We start from the raw sequence: 12,170 nt of genomic DNA on the forward strand, positions 1-12,170 counted from the left end.
ATTTCATTTTGTAAATGATAAACAGTGAGTTTTGCACATAATACATTGTAATACTGTGTTATAACCAAAGGTGTTGTGTGATTATTTTGAAGACAGTCAGTCCATGTGTTGAACTTTGATACAAATCTCAGCATGTAACCCAGTCTACGTGGTTTGCTGAAGGAGAAGGCTCAGGAAGTATTTGTTAGTCTATATATAGTTGTGAGGAGGAGCTGAATGATTTAATTAAAGGAAAGCAGTCTTTGATTTTTATTAAAATTAGGAAGAATTAAAACAAATATGCTGAATGAGTTGGATGGTACAAGAAGACAGCTGCAATAGGAAAGCGCTAAAGCTAGATGCCCGTCCCATTGTCTTCTTCCATAAACTGGAAGCAGATCTTATATATACAATTTCAGTGAACATTTTGTGAGGCTTTACCCCTGCACTGATTTTTTTAGGACCATGCATATTGAAGGTAACACCTGAAGTTCTTGGTACTACAAAATATAACCAGCCCACCGTTCTCCATGCTAGAATCATAGAAATGTAGGGCTGGAAGGGACTTTGAAAGGTCATCTAGTCCATCCTCCTGGCTGAGGCTGTGTGACTTGCTTTAAAAAAAAAAAAAAAAAGAGTGAAAGAGGCTGCTAACTTTATTGCTCAACATTTCTTGCTAAATCAGGAGTGACACTGGCTCCGCAGGAAGTGCTACCCTTTTTATTTAGCTGACAGCTATCTGGAAGGGAGGAAAAATTGTTGAGTAACTCTAGAACTTCAAATGTGAAATGCAGGAAGACAAAACAGGAGCTCGGGAGGGGATGACACATGCACAAGCCACCCCGCAATGGTTCTTCTGTACACTTGCGCAATTGCTCCCTTTGAATATTAGAACACAATGTTTAACTAATTTTCTTCACTGGGCAAACTTTTCTCACTTCTCATAATGCCAGGAAACAGATGACAGTAAAGCTTTGGAAAGGATATACAATAGTAAAAATAAATTAATCACTTCTTGTGGGAGGAACAAGAGAGCATGATATGAAATAGAGACACCAGGGAAAAGATTTGAAACCAAGTATTATTTGGAAGTTATATAACTTTTTTTCAGTGCACAATCCCTATTTTTCTTTGAGCTGAAGTGACCTAGGAGTGAATAAAGCCATGGAAAACAGCTTTATATTCATGTCAATGTAATGCAATTGCAAAAAAAGGCTAATATTCTGGGGTGTATTAACAAGTGTGTCATATGTGAGATAACTGTCCTGTTTTACTTCAAGGGTGATGAGACATCAGTTGGAGTACCCTGTAAATTTCTGGGCACCACACTTCAGGAAAGATGAGAAGAAATTGCAGAGTAGCCAGAGAACAAAAAATTTGATAAAAGGTTCAGAAAATCTGACCCATGGGGAAAGGTTTTTTTAAAAGTAAAAAGCTGCTGGGGCATGTTTAGGCCAGAGGAAAAAAAAGCTGGGGGGGGGGAAAGGGGGAGCTAACAGTCTTCAAATACCTTAGGAGCTGTGATCAGTTGTTCTCTACCACCAAAAACAATTGGCTTAAGTTGCAGCAAGAGGCTGTGTCTAGACTGGCAAGTTTCTCCACAAAAGCAACTGCTTTTGCGGAAAAACTTGCCAGCTGTCTACACTGGTAGCTTGAATTTCCGCAAGAATACTCACGATCTTATGCAAGATTGTCAGTGTTCTTGCGGAAATGCTATGCTGCTCCCATTCGGGCAAAAGCCCTTTTGTGCAAAAGCATTTGCACAAGAGGGCCACTGTAGACAACGCAGTATTGTTTTGCACAAAAAAGCCCCGATGGCGAAAATGGTGATTGGGGCTTTCTTGCGCAAAACCGCGTCTAGATTGGCACGGACGCTTTTCCGCAAAGAGTGCTTTTGCGGAAAAGCGTCCGTGCCAATCTAGACGTTCTTTTCCGCAAATGCTTTTAAGGGGAAAAACGTTTCCGTTAAAAGCCTTTGCGGAAAATCATGCCAGTCTCGACGTAGCTAGAGCGTGTGACGTTAGACATTAGGAAAACCTTTCTACCTATAAGGGTAGTTAAACTGTGGAATGGGCTTCCAAAGCAGTTTAGCAAGGGGTCAGCACGTCTTCAACGGTGGCACCCCGACGTGTGTTGCAACCCTCTTTTACGGGGGCAGCAGGGCGGGCTTAGGGCCCGTGACGGACGGCAAAGGCCCCAGCCCCACTACGCGGAGTTGGAGTCTTTGGGCTTTAGTTTTGCCCAAGTCCCAGAGGCTGGTGCCCCCTGCCGGAGCTGCAGCCCCCCAGCCTGGCTCCCGGGCGGGGTCATGTCATCGAGCATCCCTGCTCTGGGTTCACTGGGCCCTGCATCCAGCCTGCAGTGGTGCCTCCTTCCCGCCCTCGCTGCAGGGGGCGGGGCTGATGGGACTCTCAGATGGGGGGCGGGGTTTCCACTCCCCAGAGCTGCCTTGAAGCCGGGAAGAACCCAGCAGCAGGCAAAGCCCCGCCCCCGGTCACGCTTGTGGCGGCTTCTGGCCTTTTAATGCGGGGGGGAGGGGGCGTGTCTCTGGTGAACCCGCTACCCGCCCTGCTCTGGGGGGGCGGGGGCGGGGCGCTAGGGGCTCGCGCACGGGGCGCTGACGGTTGGAAGGCGGGCCCGTTGGTCTGTCGGCCAATAGGGCTCAGGCTTGTCCGCGAGCCGCCTTCCCGCCGTGTCGCCTAGCAACTCCTCAGGACGGAAGTGATCCCGCTCGGAAGCAGCCGTTCCGGGTCAGCCCTTGGTGGTGGGGGAGCAGATTTTCAGCGGGAGGGGGAAACCATGACGTCGCTCCGGGCGTTCACCTGCGACGACCTCTTCCGTTTCAACAACATGTGAGCGGCTCCCGGCCCCGCGCGCGCGCGGGCCGCTGGGGGGGAGGGGGGAGGGAGAAGCGGGGCCGCGGGACCCCTCCGCGCGTTCCCGGCCGAGCCAATTGTTCTCCTCGAAGCCCTGAGCTGGGGTCCGGGCCGTCGGCTGATTCGTGGGCTCAGGGTCCTCGCGCGTGACGCGCGCTCCTCGCGCCTGAAGCGGGGAGCGCGCGACTCTCCGTGCGGCCTCGGTGCTTTTCAAGGGCCAGGCGCCCGCCTTCGCCCAGGTGTTCGGACCGTCCTCCTCAGGCCCGGCGGAATCCTGCGTGGAGAACCCCCCCCCCCCCCGCAGGGCGCTGCCCACAGCACAGCAGCCCCCCCCCCCCCCCCGGACTCCTGCCCGGGAATCGCCCCCCCAATTCGAATGTAAAGGATTGGACAGAGACTGATACTGGGAATCCTGTCACCCCCTTTCCTTAATCGACTGGGCACCATCCCCACCATCCTGAGATGGGGTGACCAGGGCTGAAGTCAAACCGGCCCGGCAGACTTTCATGCGAGCAGAGCAAAGAATTGTTCTGTTTCAAGAGGGGATCGATAAAAAGGGGGCAGAACAGAAGTATAATAAATACAATAGAAGTATGATAATATAAAACAAAAATTGTATGAGATGGTAAACTGAAAACCAACCAATGCATTTTTCTCCAAATGCGTTTTTCTGCAATCCATAATTGACCTATGGGACCCTTTTCTACAAGGCTAATGAGAAGTTTTGATGCAGAACAGAGAGTGAGCCACTAAAATATCCCTTTATGAGCTGGTTCTAGGAGTAATGCTTGTAGGCACCGCTAGAACAAATAACTTATCTTTTGATTTTGTCTTTTAAAAAAAAAAAAAGCAGTCCACAGAGGAAGGTGATCACATGTCCAGATTTAGTTTGAAGACTGGTACTGTAACTGTCCCCTCACCAGCTAAGGGCTTTGGGGAAAATAACGAAAAGCAAAGAGAAAATAATACAGTATGAAAACTATAATATGTTGGAAAGTAATGGTCCCCATCTCCTTCAACAGGCTTTTAAAATTTGGATAACAAAAATAAAGATTAAGGCCAAAATCCTAATATTGAATCAGTGTGAGAGTATAATGCTCCACGTGAACAAGAGTCTTCTGAAACTGAATGCAACTCTTTGCCGACATAAGGGTGCTTGGATCAGGATGCAAGATCAGGGTTGTGGGATATTGTGGTATTATCCGATGGTAAATTTTGAATTTTTGACATTGGAACTGGATGCTCAAGCTATGTCTGTACTGTGGTTGGAGATGTGGTTACAACTCGTGGGCATACCAGTGTGACATTAATCTAGTTAGCATGACTAAAAATAGCAGTGAAGACATGGCAGCAAAGACTCTGGCGTGGGCTAGGAATGCCAATACGTACCCATGTTCCTGGGAGGGTTTGCGTAGCCTAAGTTGCCACATCTTGACTGTTGTTTTTATCCTACTACCTAGGTTAAAGCTAGTGGATGTGCTTATATGAGCTTGAAGTCACACGTGTGACAGCAACATAAAATAGTCTGAATTGTTCTAGCAATGTTGTTTTCACACTTAGGTGAACTCATTCAGTACTGCAACCTGTCACTAGTGATAGATTCTCTTTTTGTGGGGGAGGGGAGGTTTTGTTCGGAAGTAAAATCTAATCAGATTAATATTCATATAGAAATATATTTTGTAAACCTTTTAAAAGTTTAATCTGTTCTTATTTTTACAGTAATTTGGATCCACTTACAGAGACTGTATCCTTACAAAACTTTTCATTGTACTATACATACGGTGTTGATACCAGCAGCTTTGGTTCTTCCCATTATTGTAATTCTTATTACTACACACATCTAATATATCCTAAACCATAATATGGTCTTTACTAAGTTTATCAAAATTGTGTGAATTAACTATAAATTACAATAATTTGCACAGGTTCCTCAGGGCCTTACATTTCCCTGAAAGCCACTCTAACCTGTAATTTCTGCTATCATAATATTTAAAACATTTTGTTTTATGATGCTCTCCCATAGACTATTTTCTGGCTAATCCCTACTCTTCTTTTAAAATCCTGGGGGGACAGTCAAATTTAGGAATCTACTTTATCTGAGTAGAAGGCTGTCCATCCAGTATATGGATAAAAGGAAGGCATAAATGACTCGCAACAGATGGTACATATGGTTAGTGCATGTTGTTGCAGTGCTATTCTGTGGCAAGCCATGTTCAGTCCATCACTGTGTACAGAAGACAGTAGTATTGTCCATTAGCTGTATACTTCTTAACAGGAACGCTGCAGTATGGGATACCCTTTTACCTACAGTATCTGGCTCACTGGCCAGAGTATTTTATTGTTGCAGAAGCACCGGGTGGAGAGCTGATGGGTTACAGTAAGTGGAATATTGCACGCTTGGTGTAACGAAGCTTCTCATTTTTAACCAGTTATTACCAACACCACCTCACCGATGTTGAAGGGCATTTCATAAATAGTGCGGTTGTGTTTTGCGGTGGTGGTCCTTGTGTGGCGATGGAGCTGGACTAATGGTGAGCTTCAGCGAGACACATGCCTAATGTTACATTTGTGTACATCTTTGCAATATCACAGCCTTTGTCGCTGCACTGGACCTTGGTCACCATTCTTCTGCTCACATGTGAGGTGAAATGTTATTTTTTTTGACACTCATGCCACTAACAGGACATAGTCAACTGGATTTAACTAATTTCAGCACATTCACGGTAGAACTCCTTAAAATTTCCTTTTTTTGTTGTTAGTTCCTTAAAATAGTTTTTCTGCTCCCCTACTCCATTTATAAAGTGCTTATGAGTGGCTCTGAGAGCAACATTTTATAACATACTCAGGCTTGCCTGTTCTCCTCTCCCCTTTTGTTATACACATGCTCACCTGCTGCTTATTCACTTTATTCAGTCCCTTACATAACAGTGAGTGAGTGGTGTCGCTGTGGCAGGGCATGAGACAGCAAGCACAAATGACGGTTTGTAAAGCAAAGCTGGTCAGGCACAAAGTGCTGCCAATAACGTTAAGTAAAGACACTGAAAAAACCAGACAAATATTTTTCTCCAGTGACCCCATCTGTGCAGAATTCACTCTTCTAGGATCTAGGCTTTCTTTCCAAGTGTTAAAGGTTTTTGGCCCCTAACAGCAGCAATATTGGCCAGTGACATGACTGGCTGGTCCCCACTTCAGTTTCTCCAATCTCAGTTATAAAGCCCTGATCTTGCAAGGAACTCTACCCACGGACAATGTGCAGGAACAGGGCTTTGGTGATTAGGGTTATTAGTAACATCAGAATTACATAACCTTCAGATGTGGGGGGAATCACATTTCCAAGTTGGCTGCCCCCTATAGTTTCCACTGTGAGGTTTGTGCAGGTAACTACAGGGAGTCCTGGTTAAGGGAGGTACAACCTGTATCTTAACCAGGACTCCCTGGCCTGGCGTGCTGGACCACAGAACCCAGGAAGAGGGAGATCTGGAAGCAGGGCAGGAGCGCCGCCGTAAGGGGCATTGGCAACTCAGCTGGGAGGAGGATGGATGGCATGGTGGGGCGTTCTGGCCCCAGCAACCAGAGAGCCCTAGCCTGGCCCCGACCGTGGACCTCTGGCCATGGCCAGGGAGCTCCAACCCCAGAAGCAGCCAAGGAGCTCTGGCCCCATCCCTCCGCCTGCAGAGCCAGGAGGCTGCAGAGCTCTGGCTGTGGTGTGCCTGCCCCTGGCAGTAGTGGGGCTGGCGAGAGCTGTAGGGGGCTGAGGCAGCGGTGGGGGAAGTCTGGAGCCCTGATCCGGTGGCAGCACAGCCACAAGGAGAGGGACCTTTCCTGGTCTGGCAAATCCCCTTGTTCGAGACCAGTCAAGTCCCGAGGGTGCCGGACCAGCAAGGTCCAACCAGTATCAAATTATTTCATTCTGTCATTCTGAAAGGATTTCAAATGTAAACCCCACTGCCTCAGCATTTATAGAATCACAAAAATGATTGGCTTTAGAAAGCAGTTTCAGCGATGTCAGTGGATTTCCTTTGCAATGCTGTCCTGCTGGCGATGGCGCACATGAATTCCAGTATGCTGGCTTGTTAAATGCTCCTTCTGTTTGCAGTCATGGGGAAAGCTGAAGGCTCCGTGGCCCGGGAGGAGTGGCACGGGCATGTCACGGCTCTCTCTGTTGCCCCTGAGTTCCGCCGACTGGGTTTGGCTGCTAAGTTGATGGAATTACTGGAGGAAATTTCAGAGAGGTGAGCACCATCTACAAATTCTAAGTAACTTTTTCTTGTGAAAAAACAGATCTTGTTGGCCCACTTAATCTGTGGTGTTCTAATTCCTTGTGGTTACAGAGAGCAAAGTTTAAATGGAAGCTGACAACTTTAAGGTGTTCCTTAGCTGTTGTGAAGGCCTGTTTGTGGGAATGAGGGGGAAGGGAGCAGGTGCACCGTGTAAAAATTGCCTGTTCTTGGGTAGAGAGAAGATTCCCTTCGGAAAGAGCCAACACTGTTTCCTGCAGTGCCCACAATTCTGCATGCACTGTGCAGGCAGGTTAGGAACTGTCCCTGCCTCAAAGAGATGACAGTATGAGAAGAGAAACAGATTAACCTTGTGATACTGCTGAGTTTAGTGCTCAGTGTGTGTGCGTGCGTGTGTGCGTGTGTTCCTAAGCTGACGTGATCTGAAAATATTGGTTTTTTTTTTATAAGTAGATGTGGTGTGATTTTCATTTAAAATCTACAAAATGATCAGGACACAGCTTAGCAGTAGATCATATAAACTGTATAAAATAGGATAAATGTGCATAATGCAAGGGAAAAGGGCTGCAATTTTTTGCAGCGCTGTGGGCAGCAACAGAGATACAGAAAATGGTAACATTTGACTCAGGGTTATTTCTAGACCCTTTTTGTCTGAGAAATGAAGCTAGCAGGGAAAGTTATTTATGTGGGTCTTCAAATTGATGGGTAAAAACATCTGCTCCCTTTCTTCTGTAGTGCAAAACGTATCAAATAACTCACTCAATCTATGGCTACACTGCCATTTTTTTCAGGAAGAAGATATGCAAATCACACTTGCATTTGCATATCTTCTTCTGTTTCATTTTGCAGAAGAGGTTTTGCTGCTATTTGGCCTTGTGTACAGGGCCAGACGCTGGAAAAAAAAAAAACCTCTTGCAAGACCCCTTATTCCTCATAAATCGAGATTTATAGGGTCTTGCAAAAGGGTCAAATGTCAGAAAAAAACCCTCTATCTACACACAGGGCCAAATAGCAGCAAAACCTCTTCCGCAAAAATAATTGGAAGAAGATATGCAAATGCAGCGCAATTTGCATATCTCCCAGAAAAAAAATCAGTGTATCCATAACCCTAGTGTTTCTTTGTACACAACTCCACTCTGTAGAGTTGTGTATTGTGTGAAATCCTGAGATTGTTCCTGTGGCTAGATTCCTCAGTTGTACCCCAGAAAAATACATCTGCCTATGTAGTATAAATAACAAAACATATACACTTTATCATTACTGAATCGGATGTGTGGTGTGCAGGATTTTGGAAGAATTATTTCTCTTCTCTCTGATTATCGGCAGCAGATTCATGTTATGAAATGTAATCTTTTGCTCTTTTTCTTCGTGTTTTTTCCTTTACATAGAAAGGGTGGATTTTTTGTGGATCTCTTTGTAAGAGTGTCGAATCAGGTTGCAGTAAATATGTACAAGCAACTGGGATACAGTGTCTACAGGACAGTACTTGAGTACTACTCAGCTAGCAATGGGGAGCCTGACGAAGATGCTTATGGTAAGTATTTTGCTCTGTTGGAGCCAATCACCACCTGTGTGTGAAGTGGAAAGCTCCAATGTTTTTGTTTTCTTAGTCTGATTTTCAAAAAAGTCAAACTTGGACAATTGCTTATCAAGTACACAAATCTATACCTTTGGACAGTCCCTTTAAAGAACAAATTTGACTTGAAATTACACTTCAGTTATATAATTTGATTTTTTTTCAATATGTATATACTTTGTGGTATTTGTATCAACACAAAAATTTGGTTTTGAATTACCTTATTAATTGATACTTGCTTATTTATTCTGATAGTTAAAACAAGTTATTTGGCTATTATACAAATACAAGAAATGCCTTCAGTAACTATGGATGAAATGCAGTTGCTGTTCTAATCTCACTTTTCATATGCACAGAACTTTATCTTGCAGATTCATTTCGGGCTGAAATTGACTCTTTGTCTCATCCCAAAAGTGCATTTATTTTATAAACAGCAACAAAATTGGTTGTCAGTTGAGTATTATTGCTGAGGGTTGAAAAATCCATTCACTAATGACAAGTAGCATGCTTTCCCGGGTTAGGGAGGAGTCCTCCGTCTTCAATTTCTGCAGGAACATGAGCTTGTTGTGAAATAACCTTCCTAATGTAAATGAAAACAGTGCGCCCTTCCTGAATCTATAAACGGGTGCTCTCTGAGGACTGCTGATGCCACTCACATAACTTTTTCCAAGCAGCTGAAAAGGGACATTAACATGATCTTTGGTGGCTTTTTTTTTTTTTTTTTTTTTTTGCTGTTACTATGCAGAAGCCTGTGGACAGCTGCTGAAGCTGAGGAGCACTTGTGTTAATTTCCCTCTGTTGCTGTTTGCAAAAGCTGTGATCAAGCACCAAGTTTAGGGACTAGGAATTCACAGGGGAAGAGGACCCAAAAGAAGTTAGGACAAGAGCATGCCTAAGACTCCCGACTTCCAGAGAAATTTCAAACACCTACTACCAGAGTCTTATTTGAAAGCTCTGAACCTGGGAAGTACCGCCCGCCTACCTAGGAATGGAGAGGGCCGAGCATCTTACAGCAGGTTGAACCTCCCAAATTTGGGACACTCTGGTCCAGCAAGGCCACACGTGTTGCTGGATTAGAGAGCCATGGGAGAGCAGGGTCTGCGGAGTCCTGGCTCGGCCAGCAGTGGTTAGGCAAGGGAGCCCCAGCATCAGCCGGTGCCAGTGGGGTCAGGTGGCTGGAGTGGCCCCACCCAGAGAACCCCCTGGGTGCAGCAGGGCCACACAGTGTCTTGGGAGCCTTGGCCAGGGAACCCTGGTGGTGGGGCCAGGCGGCATCCAGGAGTCCCAGGCCCAGCAGGGGAATCCCCAGTGGCAACCCTGGCTGCAAAACCCCAGGAACCTCCCAGTGGCAGCCTTGGCCGGGAACCCCTGGGGTGCAGCGGAGCCAGGCCACAGCAGTGGGGCATGCAGCAGGTGGGTGTTCTCAGGGCCGGGAATCCCTGAGGAAACCCTGGAGGAAATGGAGCTGGCAGTGGCTGGGCAGCCCTGGCTGGGGAATTCCTGGTGGTGGCCAGGGAGCCTCGGCCGGGCCAGAGTCAGCAGGCAGCGGCAATGCAGGGGGAACCCCAGCCTTGAGAGCCTCAGGGAGAGGAGCTGCAGCAGCAGGGCAGCCAGCAGTGGAGCATTGACCTCCCCTGGTCTGGCAAACTCCCTGGTCCAGGAGGGCTCAGGTCCCAAAGGTGCTGAACTAGGAAGGTCCAACCTGTAGTTCTTTTGAAGGGGCCAAGCCTGCCATAGATATTTTGTCTGGCCTTTGGGCAACAGATTCTGGTAGCCCTTTGGAGCCTTGGTTTTCTCAGACACTGATCTCAAATCTGTGAATATTGAAAGTCAGGCAACAATAAGCTATGTGTGCCTTGGAAGTTTTCTATTTGAATGCATCTGTTGGTGACTTAATTCTGCTGGTGATACCTATCAGTTCCTCAGGCAGTAAAGCCCTGGATATTCTTTTATATTAAAAAAACAAACACACTGATGCATCATTATATGTGAGATGTCAAGCACTCATCATTTGAGTTTTATTATATTTGTGCCCAGAAGGTTTTATCTGCTCATATTGTATGTGTTCTGCTTGGTTGCATTTAAATATAAGTAATTATTTTATTAATGTATATCCTAAAATACATAGAATGTGGCAGGTCATTCTTGGAGCAACCTTACATCAAGTGCCTGCAATTTGACTTTATTGCATGAAAGCTACCATTTTTGCACTTAATTGTATTTTATTTGTTGCAGTCTTACAGTACTGGAATGTCTCATAAAAGATAAGCTTATTTTATTATAACCTGCAAGAACATGAACTTAATAGAGGCTTGTTTAATGTTGTCCATCTAGTATTAGTAACATTTGTGTTTGTCAACAGATATGAGGAAAGCACTTTCCAGAGATACAGAGAAGAAATCAATTATACCATTACCTCATCCTGTGAGACCAGAAGACATTGAATAACTTTAAGCTGTGGTTCTCAGGCAGTTTACCCAGAGTGTTTATGGACAACTTAAAATTTAGAGCACAGAGAGCATCAATTGTTTTTGAAGGTAACAAAAAATCTTGGATAGATGAGGAGGAAGGGACATGCCTAAAAAAGAAATGTAGGCTCAATGTTTTACTTTTTATGAAGTCCCAAAAACAACAGGAAGCTTACAGTTTCACTGTTTATATTTTGATTTCTTCATAAAAAGCAAACAAGTTTCAGCATTCCATCACTATTAAAACACAGTGTTGGAACATAACAATACTTCCTCCTCCTGGGCCTGAGAATCACAGCTGCAAACATTCTTGTTCATCCTTTGTATGAACAGTTGAATTCTAAGGGTAGACATGAAAAAGATGAAGTGTATAATAAAATACAAAATCAGTGCGATACTGGTTTCTGTAAAGTCATTCCATGGCTTTCTCTCTATTTATTTTGTCATGTTCACGTGTATTGTTGTAGCTTTTCCTAATTAGATTTCTCATGTAAAAATCCACTTTGGCAGAAAATGGGGTATTGCGCATCAGTTAATGATTAGACCAGTCCAGGTGTGTGTGTGTGTACTGTACAGCAGTAAATCAGCACTATTCTAAAACTTTTTGAAAAACGCATTTGCTCTTCACAGAAAATATAGTGGCTTGGCCTGTGAAAGTCCTGAAATCAGACAGGTGGCACCTTTGTTACCATAAAACAAAGAATAATCATGCAGTACCATACAGACTAACAAAAAACACAAAAGTTTATGATACCAACTACATCAGGGCTACTCAACTTTGGAAGCCCTGGGGGCCACAATGTTACTCTCAGCATATGCTGAGGGCCACAACTTAAGTGTGGTTGCATATTCATGCAAATAGCTTAAGACTACACAACACACAGGCCCCATTTAAGTCAGTTCTGCTGATATTAATAAAATGCAGTATTTACCCAGTTTCCACCCATATGACGGCACTTTCAATGAGCAATGACAGTCCAGGAATTTAACCACTAAAAAGCGTATCAACAGAAGACCGTTATATTGACTACTT

The 12,170-nt window shown here is 44.9% G+C and overlaps 1 protein-coding gene across 1 annotated transcript; it reads left to right on the forward strand.

Annotated features, from left to right (window-relative positions):
- Positions 1 to 2,679: 2,679 nt before the first annotated feature.
- NAA20 (N-alpha-acetyltransferase 20, NatB catalytic subunit) lies at positions 2,680 to 11,552 on the forward strand. Its single transcript, XM_075925787.1, has 6 exons — positions 2,680 to 2,831; positions 4,575 to 4,599; positions 5,142 to 5,232; positions 6,952 to 7,087; positions 8,482 to 8,627; positions 11,032 to 11,552. The coding sequence occupies exons 1-6, from the start codon at positions 2,779 to 2,781 to the stop codon at positions 11,115 to 11,117; spliced, it is 537 nt and encodes a 178-aa protein (XP_075781902.1). The 5' UTR covers positions 2,680 to 2,778; the 3' UTR covers positions 11,118 to 11,552.
- The last annotated feature ends 618 nt before the right edge of the window (positions 11,553 to 12,170 follow it).

The sequence above is a fragment of the Pelodiscus sinensis genome, chromosome 3 (genome assembly GCF_049634645.1).
Source record: "Pelodiscus sinensis isolate JC-2024 chromosome 3, ASM4963464v1, whole genome shotgun sequence".
In the NCBI taxonomy this organism is placed as follows: domain Eukaryota; kingdom Metazoa; phylum Chordata; order Testudines; family Trionychidae; genus Pelodiscus; species Pelodiscus sinensis.